This window comes from Schistocerca americana, chromosome 2, assembly GCF_021461395.2.
Source record: "Schistocerca americana isolate TAMUIC-IGC-003095 chromosome 2, iqSchAmer2.1, whole genome shotgun sequence".
Taxonomy (NCBI): Eukaryota; Metazoa; Arthropoda; class Insecta; order Orthoptera; family Acrididae; genus Schistocerca; species Schistocerca americana.
The window spans coordinates 861376526-861398926 of NC_060120.1; the positions used below are offsets into that span (position 1 = coordinate 861376526).

General features: G+C 42.3%; 1 protein-coding gene across 1 annotated transcript in view; it reads left to right on the forward strand.

Annotated features, from left to right (window-relative positions):
- The first annotated feature begins 1175 nt into the window (after positions 1-1175).
- Positions 1176-22401, forward strand: part of LOC124596044 (lysozyme-like) — a 130694-nt gene continuing 109468 nt past the window's right edge. Inside the window, exon 1 of the mRNA XM_047135016.1 lies at positions 1176-1282. Within this exon, the coding sequence (XP_046990972.1) occupies positions 1204-1282 (79 nt within the window). The 5' untranslated portion in view covers positions 1176-1203. The remainder of the gene's footprint in view (positions 1283-22401) is intronic.

Genomic DNA, 22401 nt, shown 5'->3' on the forward strand with positions numbered 1-22401 from the left:
CTGCTCTGGCCAGCACATTCTCCAGATCTCTCACCAATTGAAAACGACTAGTCAATGGTGGCCGAGCAACTGGCTCGTCACAATACGCCAATCACTACTCTTGATGAACTGTGGCATCGCGTTGAAGCTGCATGGGCAGCTGTACCTGTACACGCGATCCAAGCTCTGTTTGACTCAATGACCAGGCGTATCTAGGCCGTTATTACGGCCAGAGGTGGTTGTACTGGGTACTGATGTCTCAGGATCTATGCACCCAAATTGCGTGAAATTGTAATCACATGTTAGTTATGGTATAATATATTTGTCCAATGAATACCCGTTTATCGTCTGCATTTCTTGTTGGTGTAGCAATTTTAATGGCTAGTAGTGTAGTCCGCCCTCGTGGTCTCGAGGTAGCGTTCTCGCTTCCCGAGCGCGGGGTCCCGGGTTCGATTCCCGGCGTGGTCAGGGATTTTTTCCTGCCTCGAGATGACTGGGTGTTGTTGTGTCGTCTTCATCATCATCATTCATCCCCATTACGGTCGGAGGAAGGCAACGGCAAACCACCTCCGTTAGGACCTTGCCTAGTAAGGCGGTGTGGGTCTCCCGCATCGTTCCCCTACGCTCTGTAAAGAAGCATGGGACTTCATTTTTTCATTTCAGTGTAGTTCTAAGTTCTAGGGGACTGTGACCTCAGATGTCAAGTCCCATAGAGCTCAAAGCCGTTTGAACCGTCTATTAATTTACATTTACGAATCCAGAGGTGGAAAGGACCCATAGACTGCACAGACCCCTCTGAAAGTGCTGTAATAAAGGGAAAATTTCATTTTGCTTTATACCTTATAAGGAGAGACCACACACACACACACACACACACACACACACACACACACAAGGGTAATTATCTCAGAAAGGTTGAGAGCTACCCTTTGTAGCATGTTACCAAGAATTCCTATGATTCGTATCATTCAGATGTATTCACGTTAGTGGTGCAATTCCCAAGAGCCGTTAGTGGAGTTTCCGGGCGCGCGTCCCTGAAGGTTTCCGCTGGTGACGATATCTGGCAGGTGCATTAGTTAGGGGCCGGCCTACCGCAGGCCACGTGCGATACGCCACGCGGAGCTTCCGGCAGGCTGCAGGCCGGCCGCCAGGTGTCGCTGCATTCGCCGCCGTGGTCTACCAGAGTCGTCCGCGGGCTCAGACGCCTCAGCTCTCTCAGCCGGGATGGAGCCGTCGCAGTCGCAACCGCTGCCGCTGCTGCTGCTGTACCTCGCCGTGACCTGCGCGTCTGCCGCCGCTGCCGGTGAGTTTCCCGCTGTAAGAGCGTACCGCCGTGGCCTTGGAGCTCGCTGCTAGCACCGCGTCACGGGGGAATTACCTGGGCCGCATGCGGCCCATTACACTGACCCGCTAATGGCCACCGCTGACTCGGAGCCTGCTTGAGATACGTAAACAGCCGGCGGTGGTGTGTATGGCTTCGTTAGCCATCGGGCTCTGGAGCGCATTTTTCGCTTGACAGCTCGTTGTAAGTAATGATAGAACTTAAGGGGACCGCACCTACTCGTCGTCACCGATTTCGTCCAGATTTATGGTGTATGCAGCGCTTGGCCGGAAACGAAAGTGACAGAATTTGGAGCTCCAGATGACCAGCCATTTAGAGAAACTAGCATTTATGGCCTGAGTCAGCCGTGGCATGAGCCATTTCTTAGCGTAGTTTCCGGGCAACGGTTGTCCAATAGGAAAGGGTGCAGAATGATAGAGGGCTGTAGTGTCAACCCGCTATTCCGAAACTTTTTTTGTTTTCAAGTTTTACTTTACTGTAAGTAAACCGAAATTATAAATACATTGTATTTACTAATATTTCCATAAAAGGCTTGAAAAGAACAGGAAAGGAAAATTTGGGGTTGTAAATCAATTCGTAGGAAGCGATTGTAACACACCCAAAAACTTCGTATGTGCTGGTGAGATTTTCATCGTAATAACAGGGAAGCAGTAATTTTCTCGGCATCTTGCTCGCGTTATGAACGTCGCAGTTTTACTATTACATGGCTGTTGTAACGATTCATGTGAATGTTACTTAGGTTTCTTCTGCCTGGTCCATTGATGAATGAATGCGAAATTTTCATGCTTCACAGAATTTATTCACATTGACATCCGAACTGCACACTCATGTAAACAAAACACGGACAGACTTCACTGATCTCTTTGACTTCCAAAAGTAACTTCAAAACTGACTCGTCGCAGAGTCGCTGCATCGCATTATATAGAATTTTAACAATAACTTCCAAAATAAAGCATTATTCATTTTGTGCAGTTTTGATGTTACCATTAAAATTTACAAAACGTAAAGAAACTGATGTTACAGCCGAATAAGGTATAAAATACAATATTCAATGACAATCTGTTATAGTAATATTTTCAGTGTTCCATCAGAAAATCATTCTGAACTTTAATTACAATAATGTCTCTCGTATTATTTTAGTTACGTAATTAATTACAGTTTGGATTTGGTTACTTTCAGTGGTAGTACAGAACTCCTGCTTTATCCGATTACATACATAAAATGCACAAATAAGGCCTCAAATTCTGGAAACTGGAAAACTGTGAGATATAAACAATTGGAGAGTTAATTAGAAATATAATCACAAACAATATTAATTACAGAGGAAGACATAAAAATAAATAACAAATCAAAATACATCGCTAGGTAATAACTTTTAAGCTGTTTCTCAAGATAGTGAGGTCTTCTGTTTCTGGATTTTTAGATTACAATTTTGTTAATTAGAAGCATTGATTTTTCATGCTAACATCTCTGCAGGCTCTAGTTATTTATTGCTAAGGACGTATTACTTCAATTTCTTGATTAGTTACTTAATTCAATATAAGCGCATAATTTTATCGATGGCAACAATCCACCGATAATTACGACAACGCCTATCCTTCCAGAACATTCCACAGGCCTTCGCAATGAATATCAAGATTTTCATCAATTAGGACAGAAAGACACATATAAAGACACACATACAAGGCCTTAGGAAGCACTAAATTGTCCGATAACTATCCGAATGCATATAAAAAGAAAGCAGTATCGGACATTTCATATGAGTCCTGGGGGAGGCTGTATCGTTATAAAGTTTCTACAAAAGAACAAACTTGATTTACATTAGTAAAAGGTTCTCTCTCATCGTACAATTTGGAAGAAAAGACAAACACAATAACACGCCATTTCGCCCCTTATTGGCGAGGAAAGCTGCTGATGTACGATGGAAATTATTTTGAAACAGTCTTCTCGGGATGTGATTTCTTGTTCTCTGCTCTTAAATATTGCCCTTTTTCTTTTATTTCTGTTTAATAATTTATGCACTATTATTAATTTATGAGGAGGAAACAGAATCTGCTTCTTTTATTGTTCATCATACTAAACAGACGTGCAGTATAAATCGTAAAAAAATAAGACAAACATTTTGTTTTACTTCCGTTTTTTAGGTAGTTTACACAATTTCCATTGAAATTACTTTAATGATACATCTAATTTGTTGTGCGCAATAGTTTTCATCAATATAGATCATTTAATCAATAAACTTACTTACAAGATTGTGAAATTTATTAAATCCACATAGAAAAAAAATGGCAAAACGTCTAACGCTGGTGCTGGTGGTGGTGATGGTTGTGTGTGTGTGGGGGGGGGCAATTCCGGCAATTCCGCCGGAAGCACAGGTTCGCAAACAAGCTGTTCGCGAAAATTGTAATGTCGAGCTGCAATTGATTTCAGTATGAACTATCGTCCTAATTAATGCAGATGTATTTGAAATGCAACTAATAATTGTCATATTTCACTGCCGGAAGAAATACAATACTACTTCAGCACGTTAAATGTGACAATTTGCGGCACAGTTGCACCTGCTAAAGGTGCTGTTCCACGCGTCGGCTGTCGCGTTTGGATGCAACACCGCAGTTTCTAGCTGCAGAGAGTTATAAACTCTTTCAAACATTTTCATATCATCTCGTATATCTTATCAAGACTGCACAATTCAGTGCTCCATCTCCTGAAACATATCAATGAGAGTGCCCTATAGTTCACCTTTTTGATCAGCCATCAAAAATGTTCAGATATGTGTAAAATATTATGGGACTTAACTGCTAGGGTTATCAGTCCCTAAGCTTACACACTACTTAACCTAAATTATTCTAAGGACAAACAGACCACGCCGGGACCAGCCGCACAGTCCATGACTGCACCGCCATAGACCGATCGGCTAATCCCTCGCGGCTCCATCCATCAAAATCCAGGGACTAGATGATAGGTGATTTTGGTACAGGACTCTCCACTTTAAACCATATTGACGTGTCTTATATTACCTTACATCAGCAGCAGAATACACTTGTGTCCCATTATCCATGTATCACATTTCTCAAAAGTGGATAATTGGTGTGATTAGAGCCAATTGGAAGGGGACTTAAACGAAAAATTTACATTTCATAACTATATTTCATACTGAAAGCAGCAGCAGCTCGTAACCACACATAGCAATTATCTCGGTAATGACTCGTTTGCAGATCCGAGTTCCCGGGAAGTTTTTGCTTCTGTTATCGTGTACTTCCACTCTCGTCATTTTCGCCGTTAACTGCAATACACCTTGTACATTGGCATTTACATATAAGGGGCAGTCAAATTATAACGAGACAGATGAGTAAACTTTTAATTATTTCGAAAGTAATTGTCAATACAATACATTTATCCCACTGCGAGACAAGACGATCAGTGCCTTCATGGCAAAATGTTTCCGGTTGCTTGTGGAACCATGATTGTACCCAGGTCTGCACCTCTTCGTCCGAAGCAAATCGACAGCCAAGAATGTCTTTCTTTAGTGCAAAATGTGAGGGCATTATCCTAGAACAGAATCATGCCGTCCGTATACATCTCTAGGCTTTGGACTTTGGGCTCTTCAGGTAATTTGTAAATGCGAGATATGTTAAGATCTGTTAATATGCATCCTACGTACTTTTTTCGAGGTGCTTACGCTGATTTTTTCAACTGTATCTTCTAATAATCTAGCTAATTCATCACATTATACAAAGATTTGTAAAAGTTTAACTGCTACAGAACTGTCGGTTGCGAATGTGGTTTACTTATATTTGTTCAGTTTATTGTTTGTCGTGAGCGTGAAAGTTCATATCCATTGTTAATGCGGTACGTTTCATAGTTTGTTTCTGGTGTGTGATGAGATGTGTGGAAGAGTTTGGTAATGTAGTGTCTGTCGCGGTGGGTTTCCTGTGTACCCTGAAAGACATCTGTTGGTTGTTTCCCGTTATCTTGATGTCAAGAAAAGGAATGGTGTTATCTTTATATTCAAGAGTGAATTGAATATTTTTATGCAGACTGTTGAATTTATTAAATTTGGTGGTGGTCTCCTAAACATAAACTAAATGGAAATGAGACTGGTAGCAACTTAACTCAATTATTTCACACAGTCGCAGTTTCTACACTTGACCACAGCCAATCAGTTGTTCCCTATTTCAAGCTGACACATCTGCCCTCTTCTTCGTCCATAAAACATTGTTTCGTCACTAAGGGAACGTCTAGTACTGCGGCTTTTACTCGCCTGCTGACGTGTGTCGCAGACCATAGATAGCGTGATTGCTAGCAGGGACTCCAGAGTCACGCCGGTGGCGAGGAATTCCTAGAGATCTGCCAGCGTGCGTCTTTGAAATTGGCCGCACCGTAGCATCCACCAACAACCACAATAGAAGAGTGACAAGAGTGCCGGGTCCGGGTACAGTGGCCTTTCCACTGCTGACGCTTCCGCAGTTCTCTGAAGAGCCGTCCAGGTAATTCGTTTGCTACGCCACTACAGCTGACGCGGCACTGTTAACAGATAGCGACCCGTTATGACAGCGATGAAACCCCGTGCAGTCTGCTTCAGTAAAACTCTTCCACTGGTCAGGTTATAGTGCTAATGAGGTATGGAACATCATTTCATGCTCGGGATGTGACCAGGAAAGACTCATCACTACTGTACATAGTATGACAATTATTAGTGAAAACTGACACGGTGAATGTGTAAGATAGTAAAAGCAAAAACGTTCCGGCAAACACGGGCCCACAAACTAGCCGTTTCCGAGGTAACTGTAAATGTGTGGTTACGAGCGGACACTGACTTCAGCATGAAATATTGTACTAGTTAGCAAAAATATATTTGAAATCTAACTTTTCTACTAACTCCCGAGCTAAGTGGGTTGTGATTCCACCCAAAGCCTATCGTAACAAGAAATGCAACGCTACTCCAGATCGCTATGTGATACAATTTACCGTACACTGGTACCTATTAGAGTACGTGTTCACTTGGCCTCACATTCGGAGAGACCGATGACCAAGTGGTTTGGTCCCTTTCCCATTTTAACCAACCAACCTTACATTCGGGTGCAATACTGCATTCGTCTCTGCAGTGAGCTATGACTTCTTTGACGCGCCCGTACCAAAAAATGGTTCAAATGGCTCTAAGCACTATGGCACTTAACATCTGAGGTCATCAGTCCCTTAGACATAGAACTACTTAAACCTAACTAACCTAAGGACATCACACACATCCATGCCCGAGGCAGGATTCGAACCTGCGACCGTAGCAGCAGCGCGGTTCTGGACTGAAGCGCCTAGAACCGCACGGTCAGAACAGCCGGCGCGTCCGTATCATCTTGCAAATCTTATCAGGACTGAACAGATCCTGCTCCAGATCCTCAGGCGTATCAACGGGGATGCTGTACACTTCACTTTTAAGATGACAGAGAGAAAAATTAGAGATCGTTTGACGTTCAAGGCCAAGGTACAGTGCCTGATCATCCTACCAATATTGAATCATATTTGCGCCTTATGTGTCGTCTTACATAGCTACATCTATACTCCGCAAGACACCTTGCTGTGAGTGGCGGAGTGTGCTTTGTGTACCAGTGTCAATTCCCCCATTCCTGTTCCCAGTTGCGAATAGTTCGCGGGATTGCCGGTAAGCCTCCATGTCGGCTCAAACTTCTCTAATTTTATCTTCGTGGTCTTTCCTCAACATATACATAGGAGGAAGCAAAATATTTGCTGAATCCTATAGGAACGTAAGCTCTCGGAACTTAAAAGTAAGCTAAATCGTGCCACAGAACGTCTTTCCTCCGGTGTCCCAAACTAGGGTTGGTTGATCACCTCTGTGATGCTTTTGTGCTTCCTAAATGTATCTGCAACGAAATGCGCTGCTCTTCTTTAGACCTTCTCTACTTTCTATATCAATCCAGTCTGGAACGGATCCCATACTGATGAGTATTGGTCGAACGATAGTTCTGATAGCTATCTCCTTCGTTGACGAACTAAATTTCCTGAGGATTGTTCCAATGAATCTGTCTGGCATCTGCCTTTCATGTGATTAGTTTTATGAGCTTGTTCCACTTTAAATAGCTCCGTACGTACGGTGGAAGGAGCTGCTTCTAGCCACTGATCTTTAAATCGTTTAATCGTGCAATAATGCGTCTTTCTTTCTGTGCTTACGCATCACGTTCAGAGTCAAGTCACTTCCTGCACCAAGCGTCGGTCCCGTGTAGGTCTTCCTGTATTTCGCTATAATTTTACGTATTTGGGCTCGTAATAACACTTTTGCTGCTCCCAGCATTCATTACTCATGAACATCTCATCTTGTGATCATCAGCTGTACAAAGCATTTCGGTGAGGAGCGATTGACTTTCGATTAATTAACACACATTCACGAACACATTTTATGTATAGTGAACTAATTTCTCCTCAAATTTAGCAGAGCGCCCAGCATGAGCTGCCATCCATATGGAATAACATCTATGTACTAAACGGCTAGTATGGTGCATGGTGCATGGCCTCAGTTGGAGGGTGGCTATTTAGCAGCTTCCGAGGGCAACGAAAATTTAATTCTCAGTATTTGATATAATTATTGATCCAATTTTTAAAAAAATTAAATACATTCTGTCCAGACACTAAACAGAAAAAGACGAAGCCTCTTTGTCAGGTGTTAAAATTTACGTGAATCCTACTCTGGTAGCAAGGCACCATATAAACTATTGCATGTTCAGTTCATTGCTACGTGTAACACAAGTAAAAGATTAATTCTGTCGTAATATCACTCCATCCACGGGGATTTATGACGTATAGTTAGACTGTAGTATCTGTCTATGTCTAACAGCCGATGTCCCCCGATCTGAACACCTAAAATCGAAGAAAAATCATTTTAAGTTACGGAGATATCTTTTCTACCACACGGAGGTCATATACAAGTAACACCGTGCACTTGTGTACACTATATGTTTCAAGATTAACGATTCTGAAAACTGAAGAAGCACAAGTAGCTGAGGAAACATATCATGTAACAGACAGCTGTGACCAGAAGATCCACAAGTCATAAATGACGTGTTACTTGGCCAAAAGCTAAACGTGTGCCGTAAATAACGCTCATTGCATACAGAATCACATTTACCACATTGGGGGTTCCTGCGTTGTTATGCATTTTTCCCTTATTCTTCATCGAAGTGCAAATGTAGAATATTAATGAAATAATTACAACACAACGGATTGGAATAGTATGTTTACTCGACAACGGCAACATGCGGACATATTACATAAATTGGGTGTTAGTTCCACTACTATACCGATAGTCCAGTAAAAAAACCTAGAGGAATCAAATTATCCAGATCTTTGCCTCTGACTGAAAGATCATGCTGTGTTTCACTTTCTCGCTACAGATTTCACATATGTACTTCGATGAGTAATGAAGGAAAGAACGTACGACAACAGTAGAAATTCTGTTTATGGGAAAAATCTTATTTTTAAGTACTGCATGTGTTACAGGGTGTTAAGGGTATAAGTGCAGATATTGTGATCGCTGGTACCTTAATATGTGCCCACTTCAGTGTGTTAGTTGTTTTTTCTCTGCGTCTAATAGTCTTCCCGCAAACATATCACATAATTTATTTTCCTGCACGGTCCTAACAAGGGGACCGTACGGACTTAACCTCACCGATTTGAGTCGTATTGACAGAGTATACGGCACGTCTTGGACTTCAACATATGGAATAGGAAGATGCAACTCTCAACAGTTTTCGAGAAAATAGAGTATGAAAATTTTAGGCGTGCTTATATATTTTGCACGGTCTCTAATACCCAACATGTCCACAACTGGGTTAGTAAGCACTTAGTTTCATTTGCGCGAGGCCTCTGGATCGAATCTTGCTGCCGGTTCTTTTTTGTGAGTTTTTTGCACCAATATTCGGTACTAAGCTTCGATATGGTACGCCGTGAGACAGTGTGACGACCAAGAACCGCTTATGAATCGAAACAGTTTGTTTTGCGATAGACACACTGGAAAAAAATCATGAACATAGAAAAATTCGGCGTTCCTTACATTTGCTGTATATCGCGATAATTACTATTTTCCATACTGCCGCGTGGGATTAGCCGAGCGGTCTGAGGCGCTGCAGTCCTGGACTGTGCGGTTGGTCCCGGCGGAGGTTCGAGTCCTCCCTCGGGCATGGGTGTGTGTGTTTGTCCTTAGGATAATTCAGGTTAAGTAGTGTGTAAGCTTAGGGACTGATGACCTTAGCAGTTAAGCCCCATAAGATTCACACACATTTGAACATTTTCCATATTTCTATGATCGGCATCACCCTGATTCGTGCAGTGCTGCGTGGGTTACACATTATTCTTGTCAAAAATATACTGTAATATAAATAAAATGACTATCCTGATTTGATTGAGGCTTTTCGTTGATCCTTTTTTTCATTTCCAATCTCCTTAAGAAAAATGTTTTCTTCTTTTTTCAATTTTACGCGTTAGGAAAATAGTAAATAAATGATTAGATATTGATATTTTTCACGGTCGCAATAAATCTGTTCTTAAAATTTCGTGAGAATGAAAAATAAACTTGCGGCAACGAGATTTGATCTAGAGACCTGGCGTACATGAAGCTACGTGCTTACTCTCTGTTGTGGGTAGCGTGAACACTAATGCCCCTACAAAGATTACAGCACAAGCATTCCTATAATTTTCAAACTCAATTTTCTCAAACTGTTGAAACTTGGGTTTTCCTGTTTACATATGAAGTGCTTATTTCAACAGTGATAAAAGTCCATTATCTCCAAGTTTCTGTCTATAACGCTTCTGACATTAATGGTCCAAACAAACAGAAGGTTCATCTCTACCAAGAAGTCATATGCTTGGATATGTCTGGTATCTCAACTGCAGATTTTCAGCGCTCATTTAACTATAGGATTCTATCTCAATATGAACAAAAATGGACTTGTACCACTATTGAAATAAGCCCTTCATATGTTAGTCTTAGGCGTCTCCTACACAGTCTGTCAATATGAATCAAATAGGCGAGAGGAAGTTCGTATGGTCCCCTTGCAAGTGAACTAGCCTATCAGTGTAGACTACCCGTTTTGCGTCCATGCGCGAACACTTCAACACCTGACTCGCTGCCCAGGCGAAAATAAGTATTAATGGCTTGCTCTTGCCACTTGTACTTGGAGGTACTAACCAATGTAAAAACATACTACTCCTAATAACAATAATTATTAGTCTGCCAATGAAGTAAAGACTGATGTAATGTTGTAAAGTACATTGTCTTCAGTCACCAGTAAAAATATCTGCACCTATACGCCTAACATTCTGTATATTCTTTCAAACAAATGTTTTCACCGAATAATACCTCATTTATTACTCTATATGTCCATCTTTTCAGAGATCTTTTATGACTCTTTTGAATCTGCTGGTCATAATTGTCTGTCATACGGCATACTTCCCTCAGCAACTTGTGCTGCTTTTGTTCTCAGATTCGTTAACCTACAAACGTAGTTTGTTTGCAAATGCAGAGTTTCACAGGTGGTGGGTGATAGACCAGACATAACTCCGTATTTAAGATCATGTTTATTCGATTTTAGCCTTTCGAGGTGGGGTACCTCCTCTCTAAATAGTTAACTATCAGAATAGACGTCCAAAAGTTAGAGGTTCAATCCTCAATCGTTCCTAGATTTTTCCTCACTTATCGCTTCTTTTGTCTCTTGCAATGATTCGAGTATATGACAAATGCTAAGCTACATCGTGGTTCAAAAGCCAGTGAGTGTATAAAGCCGGGTACACAGTCTCGATACTAATGTTGGCTTTAAAATCGACTTTTGGACGAGAGCAGCTCCGGCTGCTGGATTCTCAACGTACTGTCAGCTGGAGCGGCAGTCACTTTCAAAGAACGCTGGTGGTCGGCCATAGGTATGGGACAACCCAGACGTTGTCGCTGGGCTTTTCCAAGCTATTTGTCGTGTGGTTCCCCGCACACATCTTGCAACCGACGGTATTTCAGGTCCTGTTCATTAATGGGCCTTGCCTACGAATCTGCTGTAGGTGGTAGTCCTGAATTTTTGCCTGTCACGGGGTCAGTCTTGTCCCTCGCTTATGAGACGTAAGGCAAGAAGGGCACGCTGGATTTCTACCCAGTGTGTCATTCTGCATAAAGTCAATTCGTCTAACTTACCCTGTCCCTATCGCGAAATCTCAATCATTCCTAACGCCTATTACCACGTATTCACTTCGTAGCATACTTGATTCTCGTACAGATTACATTTCACCTTCCGTGTTTTACAAGGCTATTAGTTTGTTGGTTAGCTGTGCCTTAGATCATGTTGACGTTAAAGGCGCTGCAGTCTGGAACCGCAAGACCGCTACGGTCGCAGGTTCGAATCCTGCCTCGGGCATGGATGTTTGTGATGTCCTTAGGTTAGTTAGGTTTAACTAGTTCTAAGTTCTAGGGGACTAATGACCTCAGCAGTTGAGTCCCATAGTGCTCCGAGCCATGTTGACGTTAACATTAGGATGTGGAATAAACATAGAAATATTTGAAAATAATTATTTGTTTGGGCACATGCTCGCCATTTACATTTTTTACTAAAAATTCTTCTATGGGTACGAGTAGGTCGACTTGCTAAGGAGAAACATCTTTTATCTACATTACAAAACACTTCTTTTGATTGTGAAACATTTTCTTTCGAGGGGATAGATTGTCAGTTTGATGGGTGCATAACTAACTCCTTTCCGTAGCAATGTTAGACTCATTAAACAATAACGCAGGTCGTCGTTCTTTCTGGTGTTGTACGAGGGGGCTTCGAAGTTACATGTTATTTTGGCAGGTAAAGTAACTTTCATTAAAGCTGTACTACACTTCAATGTGACAGTTGCATGGCACTTTTTTAACATAGTCGTCAGGTCTGTGCAGTCAGCAGCCGGAACGTTCTACCGATAGTTCGATCCCTCAGCGATAGAAATCTACTCGGTCGCGGAGTCATTGGAGTGTCGCTGTGTGAACGCCCTTATCGTCGGAAAGCCTGTGACTGTTGTGAAACAGTTCCTCGGCTATCTATACATTGTCGTCTGTGGTCGACAGTCTTCCTTCTCGACCAGCATCTCCAATGTCTGGGCCGCCCGCACAGTCCGTAAATAATTTTGTAAGTTGCATCTACATCACGTTTCCTCCCACTTCGAGGGTTTCTGTCGAAACATTACCCCCACGTGCTTATCTATTCTTCATGCTGCGAATGACTGGCAGTACGAGCGTTAGTGCTAAAGTTTTAATTATCACTTTGAAAATAGCAAGTTGCGATAGTGAAACTTGGTGGTGCTCCTACTCCACATATTCACCCTCGAATGGGAGACATTTTTCCCAGTGAGGAGTGACTTGGCAGAGAACACGTTTGTACAAGTCTGCGTTTTTGGCTATTTAGGAAATGTTGCACATCAAAAACCACCTCGTCGTTCTTCTGGAAAAGTCTGTCACGCAATGGTTTCGCTACACGAAGAAAGAGGAGGGACTCATGGGGTGTCGTATCACGAGAATACGAAGTATGAGGCAAGATTTTATAGCCATCTCACCACTGTGTCGAATGATGATGCCTTGTGGCTGTACACTTCCGCCAATTCAGCATAGACTGCTGCAGTGTTGTTCCCCTCCAAATGCAGAAATCGAATAAGGGTACGGTTCCCGACTTTACTAAACGACTCCTCTTGCGGCATGCTACGGTTTTAAGGCGCGCGGATTTCCATGTGTACTAAGACGGCAGACGTGCACCTATAAATAGAGAAAAAAATAATTACTTCTTTCGAGGTGATGATTAAAACTTTGATTTCACCTCGTATTTCCACACTGTAAACACGTTCTTTATTTTCACATTCGTCTGAAACAACACAAAGGGGTCCTGGAACGCTTAAATAGTTTTCTCTGCTGTTAGATATTGTACCTTTTGCCATGGCGACTGATAATTGATGTCTACCCAGCGTACATTTCTGGTTGTTGTTTTTTTTGCGGGCCCATAATTTCAATTGTTTCTCTTACCAACTGTTCATTGTACCTTTTCACAGCCTTTAGAAGACATTACTGATTTCTCTGTCAGGATATTATATTCCTTTCATCGTTGACTTCAAACTCTTGCCTTTTTCTGTGTAATATTTTCCTGAATCCAGTTTTCTCCATACTTGGTGTTTCTTTTGGTGTTTAAAACACAATCTTTTTTAGAAAATAACTCTTTGGTATGTTTCTAAGTAACCTTAATTTTTTAAAATTCTAACCTAGTCCTTTAATTTACTCCGGCATATCTCTTAATTTTTAGATAAATTCTAGAAATCAACTTTTCCGATCTCCTACGTGACGAGTTCATTACATTCTAGTTTCCTGTCCATTGTTGCTCAACTTGTTACTAATCCATTAACAGTTGAATTCTAAAGTGGTTTGGGGCCTTCACATCCAGTGCAATTTCATTACCTTTTCGCAGAATTGGTGTGTATGAGACCAGTTTTGGGTAAACATTTTTAAGTCGTTTTCAGCACAATCCAATTGTATATAGTTAGTTCGTTCCATGTTCAACAGACCATTTGAATGATTCGTTTATCGAAACGCTATGGAACGAGTCATTTCACACAATATGTATACATGATTGGTGCTAACATCAATGAAACTGGCCGCGGTGGCCGAGCTGTTCTAGGAGCTTCAGTCCGTACCGCGCGACTGCTACGGTCGCAGGTTCGAATCCTGCCCCGGGCATGGATGTGTGTGATGTCCTTAGGTTAGTTAGGTTTAAGTAGTTCTAAGTTCTAGGGGACTGATGACCTCCGATGTTAAGTACCATAGTGCTCAGCCATTTGAACCATTTTGAACCAATATTAATGGAAACACTTTTTAGTCTTACTCATACAACTACACTTACAAAGTTTTTTATTTATTTTTATTTTATTTAATTTTTGCTGGCTACCAGTTTTGAAGCAGAAATTCGTTAATGGAATAGAAGTCGTCCAGGAGAAATGATTCTAAGTTAGATTTAAAACATGCTTTGCTTCCTGTCATATTTTATTACTGGACAAATGCTTAGAAATTTTTGCCGCATATTGAACTTCTTTCTGTGGTATCGGTGTTGTATCGTTGTCGTCCCAGTGTGAACCAGTCAAGTCATCTCAACGGCGTTGCTACACATTCTACCAGTGCTGGTTGTTTATGCGTTATAATGCGTAAGGCCTCAGTGAGAACTACGCCTAATACCTATAAATTTATTTTCATGTTCACTACGCGTTGTTGGTAGCGTAATGGGTGCACTGTTTTCTTCTATTACAGCTTCTTAAAATTTAAGATACTGGGTTTCGCGGGGTCCCATTTAAGTACTACAAAAACACGTGAGTATAACGGAGATGCTTCGGGAACTCAGATAAGTATCACTGGAGGGAAGGCACGTTCATTTCCAAGAGCGGTACCTACAAAATGTAGAGAACAGACATTTGAGGCTGATTGCAGAAAGATTCTATTGCCGCCAACGAACATTTCGCCTAAGGACGATGAGAATAAGATTAGAGACGTTAGGGGTCGTACAGAGGCATATAGATAGTCGGTTTTCCCTCGCTCCATTTGCGAATGGAACGGGAAAGGAAGTAACCAGTACTGGTACAGGGTACCCTCCGCCACTCACCATGCGGTGGCTTGCGGTGTATTGATTTAGGTGTAGATATCTGTATGGGCTGCGTCGTCATGTTACAATCGTGCCAGTAAGTCTCTGAAATCGTTCTATGTCTGCTGCGATGCCTACATGATAACGACTCCAACTCTAAAATTAGTCGAATCAGCAATTTCCTTCACACATGCACTCCATTTTTCCCGTACCTTTGCAACAAATCCAATGCCTTCCTAATATCGATTTTACGTGATCGGTCCATCTCATACCTTTCTTGGTGTTACCTATAAATGATTATTTGACGTGCTCAAGACGTTCTCTATCAATCTTGTAATCCGAAAATATCGGATTATTTCTCTTTGTTATAGGAGTTATCTTAAATTTATCCGATTTAAAGAGAGCCGCCGTTCATTACACCAGGCCTAAATTTTGACCACGTCTTTCCGCAGTTCCTAACAACGGTGCTACGAAAATATTTTCCTGCAGATAGCAGCATCGTCAGCGTACAATAAATAATATGCTTCTCCTTTATTCTGGTTTCGACGTCAAAATTACAGTTCATGAAGCGCTGAAACCATCCTATTCACGTTCTTTCCCTAATAGGTGCCTCACTATATGCCTTACTCAGCATTTTTTGAGTCTCACAAGGGGAGACCACGACTTTGGGATTACCGATTTAACTTCCAACTTTGTACACCTTAAGTCCGCCGTTAAAACAGCATAAAGTGCGAGCAGTAAGGTGCACTCTTGTGGCAATTCCGAGATAATATCCAGAGAAGTTTTAGCGTATATTATGTAACAATGTATTGTCCATAGCCTCTGGCTGCTAGAGCACGGTGGTCACGCTTTCAAGCTTTGTAGCACGAACGTGACAAAGGTAACGGTTCGACTCAAGCTCAAACTTAATTTTTAATCTATTTTTTTCATCACTGGTCGTATTGTTTAATTTGACATTTGAGAGGTAATATATTTTTAAAAAATCACGCGTATTTGCGTGAAGTTTTAATGAATTTCATGTTATTTGAATACTTACTATTTTTAATTCAATTTAATTATTAGAACAAACATATTTATAACTATCGGCAAGCAAATGAAGAAAGGCATACAGATTTTCTGAAAATGTATGCCTGTCGTGATTTGCGAAATCCCTTTTACATGCAATCTGGTAAGATACGCGGAACTACTTTGACCTCCACAATTCAAGCTGCAGACGTGGAGGCAGGCCTCAGTTGGCAGTTAACCTGCGTAGCGGTGCGACGTGCAGCAAGAACGAATAGTGTAGGTGCAATTGTTTTGAATATCACAGAATTTACACTTGGTACCACAAAAATGAAGCTCTGAGCGGGAGTCGAACCGTCGCTTCATACAGGTGCGTCTTGTGAAAGCTTCAACACTAACCACTTGACCACAGTGAACTCTGGCGTCCGGCCCCTACGCACAGATAAATCAAAATAAAATGTGTGTGAAATCTTATGGGACTTAACTGTTAAGGTCATCAGTCCCTAAGCTTACACACTACTTAACCTGAATTATCCTAAGGACACACACCCATGCCCGAGGGAGGACTCGAACCTCCGCCGGGACTAGCCGCACGGTCCATGACTGCAGCGCCTGAGACCGCTCGGCTAATCCCGCGCGGCCTACGCACAGATACATCAGTTACACAACAGACGCGTAAAACTTATCGGAACTGCCAGAGTAGTGCACCTTACTACTTGCACAGTATCTTGTTTTAATGGCCTACTAGAGGTGTACAAAGTTTGAAGTAAATCCGTTAGCCCAACGCCGTGGCCTCCCCTTGTCAGTTGTAGATTTTCTAATGTTCAAGCAAAAAATTAACTAGTCACAAATGACCAGAACTGAGCTCGTCAGTCGACATACTTGGTTATTGGAAATTTGTGGTAACTTCTTATGGGACCACACACACACACACACACACACACACACACACACACACACACACACACACACACACACACGTGCCCCAGGGAGGATTCGAACCTCCGACGGGGGGGAGGCTCGCGAACCGTGGCAAGGCGCCTCACACCGCGTGGCTGCCCCGCGCGGCTTGACATGTTTAAGCGAGAATTATTTTATGATGCAATCACAAGTCACCTAATGTTTTGATGAGGTCATGTATACAGTCGCCTGACCACGAATGGCACCTTTGCAATGTCCTCAATACTTCAAAAGTGTCAGTCGTGGTCAGAACAGTGTTCTTCGTTGATATGATGAATTATGTCAGAGCTAAGTGAAGGCAGCGTGGGCAGATTGTTAGTGCTCGTATAGTGGGTGCTTCCGTAACAGTTGGAGCCGAAGTGTTTTTTAAATTCTTTATTTCAACAACAATATTATCAATACATCATAAACCCATCACCTAATACGTTAGTGGGTCGTAATATTTAATAGTTCTTAGCAGCGCATTACTGTTAGATTTTATACTTCCTGCAGGAGATGAGCTGCTCTATCGGCAACTACATTTTTACTACTGGTTTGCTATGCTAACTGCCCTACCAATCTACACTGCTGCAGCGTTACAGGTGTGCCAGTGGATGTACACTACTGGCCATTAAAATTGCTACACCACGAAGATTACGTGCTACAGACACGAAATTTAACCGACAGGGAGAAGATGCTGTGATATGCAAATGATTAGCTTTTCAGAGCATTCACACGAGGTTGGCACCGGTGGCGACACCTACAACGTGCTGACATGAGGAAAGTTTCCAACCGATTTCTCATACACAAACAGCAGTTGACAGGCGTTGCCTAGTGAACCGTTGTTCTGATGCCTCGTGTAGGAGGAGAAATGCGTACCATCACGTTTCCGACTTTGACAAAGGTCGGATTGTAGCCTATCGCGATTGCGGTTTATCGCATCGCGACATTGCTGCTCGCGTTGGTCGAGACCCAATGACTGTTAGCAGAATATGGAATCGGTGGGTTCAGGAGGGTAATACGGAACACCGTGCTGGATCCCAACGGCCTCGTATCACTAGCAGTCAAGATGACAGGCATCTTATCCGCATGGCTGTAATGGATCGTGCAGCCACGTGTCGATCCCTGAATCAGCAGATGGGGACGTTTGCAAGACAACATACATCTGCACGAACTGTTCGACGGCGTTTGCAGCAGCATGGATTATCAGCTCGGAGAGCATGGCTGCGGTTACCCTTGACCTGCGACGCAACGACGAACCTGGCTGCACAAATGGCAAAACGTCATTTTTTCGGATGAATCCAGGTTCTGTTTAGAGCATAATGATGGTCACATCCGTGTTTGGTGATATCGAGGTGAACGCACAGTGGAAGCGTATATTCGTCATCGCCATACTGGCGTATCACCCAGCGTGATGGTATGGGGTGCCATTGGTTACACGTCTCGGTCAACTCTTGTTCGCATTGACGGCACTTTGAACAGTGGACGTTACATTTCAGATGTGTTACGACCCGTGACTCTACCCTTCATTCGGTCCCTGCAAAACCCTACATTTCAGCAGGATAATGCACTACCCCATGTTGCAGGTCCTGTACAGGCCTTTCGGGATACAGAGAATGTTAGACAGCTGCCCTGCCAGCACATTCTCCAGATCTCGCACCAATTGAAAAAGCCTGGTCAATGGTGGCCAAGCAACTGGCTCGTTCCAATACGCCAGTCACTACCCTTGATGAACTGTGGTATCGTGTTGAAGCTTTATGGGCAGCTGTACCTGTACACGCCATCCAAGCTCTGTTTGACTCAATGCTCAGGCGTATCAAGGCCGTTATTACGGCCAGAGGTGGTTGTTCTGGGTACTGATTTCTCAGGATCTATGCAACCAAATTACGTGAAAATGTTATCACATGTCAGTTCCAGTATAAAATATTTGTCCAATGAATGCCCGTTTATCGTCTGCATTTCTTCTTGGTGTAGTAATTTTAATGGCCAATAGTGTATAAAAGAATGGAAATGAGCGTATGGCGTCGTTCGGCGGGAGGCCCCGTCCAGGGGAGTTCGGCCGCCACGTGCAAGTCTTAATTCATTCGATGCCACACTGGGCGACTTGCGCGGCTGTGATGAGGATGAAACGATGACAACGCAATACCCCGTCCACGAGCGAGAAAATCTCCAACCCGGCCGGGAATCGAACCCGGGCCAGCTTGCATGGGAGGCAAGTACGTTCCCACCCAGCTAAGCTGGCGGACGATGGATGTATAAACCTACTTTATCTGTCCATGCTCAACGAGGTAATCCCAGTGGTCGTGCCCCTGGCACCGGGCTGGCCGTTAACTTGGAATCGCTGCAGGTACTACTAGAGATATTGCAAAAAATCTGCATCCTACTTTAAGGGGCTCCGGAACGCCCTATACTTGCAATGTTAAAATAACGCTTATAAATTACATCTTTCCTCACAAAGTATTTGAGGTAGGAAGTTGAACTTTTTACAGATTATTTATTGGAATATGGGCTACAACTTAACACAAGGGTTGTTTTTACAAAATTTTAGTTCAGTTATTAAAGATGATTTTTTTTTAAATTGTAATGAAAATTCACAACATTTTTTGCCATTTTTATTTATATATTCAAAAATGTACAGTTTTTTGGAAAAAGGCTGTGTTAAATTATGCAGAAGGTACTGTGTAACATTTACTGAAAGTATGAAACAAATATGTTTGGAAGATCCTTAGAAAACATGTAATTAGTATGAGAAAATAAAAGTTTTGGGAATCGAGCGACAAAGATTGGATTAACTTTTTAGTGCATTCCAGGTCCATAGGATGGATTATCTTCATCCTCTGCAAACTCCTCATCCAGCTTCCTCTTGTTCCTCCTCCTGTTCACTCTTGCTTGTATTTCTAGACTCTTTACAGCCCTGTCTGCAGCCCGAAGGCGTTCCTTGTCTAAAGCAAGCATCGCTCGTTGTTGTGTTCGTAGATTTTGCTACCATTTTCTTCAGTTGCAGTTACTGCAACACTGTTCCAAAAGGTGGTCATGTATGAACACTTATCACATTTCAGTCGTATTTCACTAGCAAGTCCTACGTGCTTTATTATGGAGAGTTCCAGACCAACTTCACTACAATGAATACATCTTACACAGTTTGAAAAAATTCCTTTGAGAACCGACATACCAAATATTTCATTCACATCCGATTCGCCCATAAAACACAGAGTTTTCACTCATTGAACCAAGCTTCTTCTGTGAAGTATTTTCTTTCCCACTTTGAGTGCTATGGGCAGGTGTACTTGAGAGGTTAGGTTCATTCACTTGGTTATCGTCTTTATTGTTTACAGTAATAACACATACCTTTGGCTTTCCAACATTTCTCCTTTTCTTAAAAGCCTTCAGAGGATTTCTAATAACTTTACTTTTACTCATTATTGTAGTTCAACAAACAGAGACTCAAGAAACAGAATTAATTACGAATATTTTCTAGATAACGACAGAGTAAATAAACATGAAACAATCGACAATCACACCAGCGATATATATTGAACCATCACAGGTTAGCCACAACACATACTTTATCTCACATCACTAAAATGTACCTGATGAACACGGACGTTAATAATACCATTTGACAGCAGTTTAACAGCGCCACAGTGGGTCACGCCCGTGTAGAACACATTTCAAAAAAATTTAAAAATAGTTGTAGTCTTCGGAATTGAATAAATTATATATCTATTAAAACGTAATAGTCTGCAGATTCAGAAAACGCAAAAAAGTAAAAATTGAACTTTTCATGATTTTGAGCCTTTCCGGAGCTCTTTAACAGCTAACTACTACTGGTCATAATTGGTGTGCACAGTCAAGTCCGGGTGGGTGTCGCACCTTTCCCCCGTTCCAGGACGCGGCTGTTTCCGACCGTCACGGCGATCGGCCAATCCGCGCCCCACCAGAATGGGATAGGTGCGGGGAATGTCATGCTATCTCCTACCAATTACTAGTTCTCTCTCCTGTATTCTCGCAGGACTTTTGATGAGACCTCGCTGGCGAGACTATCGATAATTCTAAAGGTCTTTTGGTCTCTGATCATGTGGTAAGTGTCTTTGGTCGGTAATTCAAACTGTTTGTCGTTTCAAGAAGCACCATGTCGAAGATTTACGTATAATGCGTACAGACAAAGCGGGGAAAGTATCATCCGCTATGTCACGACGCGGACGAAAGTGAGAGTTGACGGTCATTGTAGAGGATTGTGACAAAAAATGACAGCTGCGGAAGTCACTGCAGAACTGAATATCGCACTCGCGCTTCCTGTCAGCGCTAAAACTACATAAACAGACCTCCATAACCAGGCAACTGCAGGGATAGCTGGAATTGTAAAACCACTTATCTGTGATGCAAATGCTGTAATGGGAAAACTTGGTGCCGAAGCAATGAAACCTGCACCGCGGAGAAAAGGAGGAAAGGCATCTGGTCTCAGGAGTCTTCTTTCACAATGTTTCCAGCTTCTGGCTGAGTTTGCTTCCCAAGAGTGAAACATGACGGGTGTTCGGTGGCTGTTTGGGAAGCTATATCGTGGTATTCCAAGGGCCCCACGGCTACTCTGCAGGGTCGAATTACTGCCAAGGACAATGTGCCGATTTTAGCTGATCGGCTTCATCGCATGGAACAATATTTGTTTCCCAATACCGATATTATGTTCAAAGATGGCAGGGCCTCCTATTCACCAGCTCGCATCGCCCAGGACCGGTTTTGTAAGCACAAGGGTCAACTGTCGCATCTCCACTGGCATCACGGTTCTCCGTATCATTGAAGCTCAATGTTGTTATGCCTACTTTGGAGAAGAATGCCCGTGATTACTACCACCTTCGTCCTCTCTCTCTCTCTCTCTCTCTCTCTCTCTCTCTCTCTCTCTCTCTCTCTCTCTATATATATATATATATATATATATATATATATATATATATATATATATATATATGCATGCGAGACGATTAGAAGCTATTTCGAATCCCAAAGGCTTTCCTATACCGTATTAGGCACTGTAACGTAATGTGTGTTTGGTATTTCCGTATTTTTGTTCACTCCCTGCAGGTATACCTAAATTCTGAAAAATACGACTTACAGGAAACTGCGAATGAAGACATATCATATTAAACTGTAAATTGCCCCTCATAACGCTCCTGAAGCACAGTCTTCATTCTGCTGCATTTCTTCATCTTCAAGCTTCCTCTTGGCATCCGTTATAGAATTTCTTTCTTCTTTGATGATTTCAAGACCTAAGTTTTCAGCTTCCTGCATCCGTTGTCTGTTGTAGGTAAGCAATTGGTCTTTCGTATCAGAGCCACATCTTATTCTCAGATTTATCAACACTTCGAATCTAGCTATCACTTCATCATTGAAACACATTGCTACACACTTGATATCTGCGCTCACAACTATCTGTAGCACACAAGCAACAAACATTCAGTAAGACATAAATGTCAACAAGGAAAAACTAACCTTGGGGAAAACTAAAAAGGG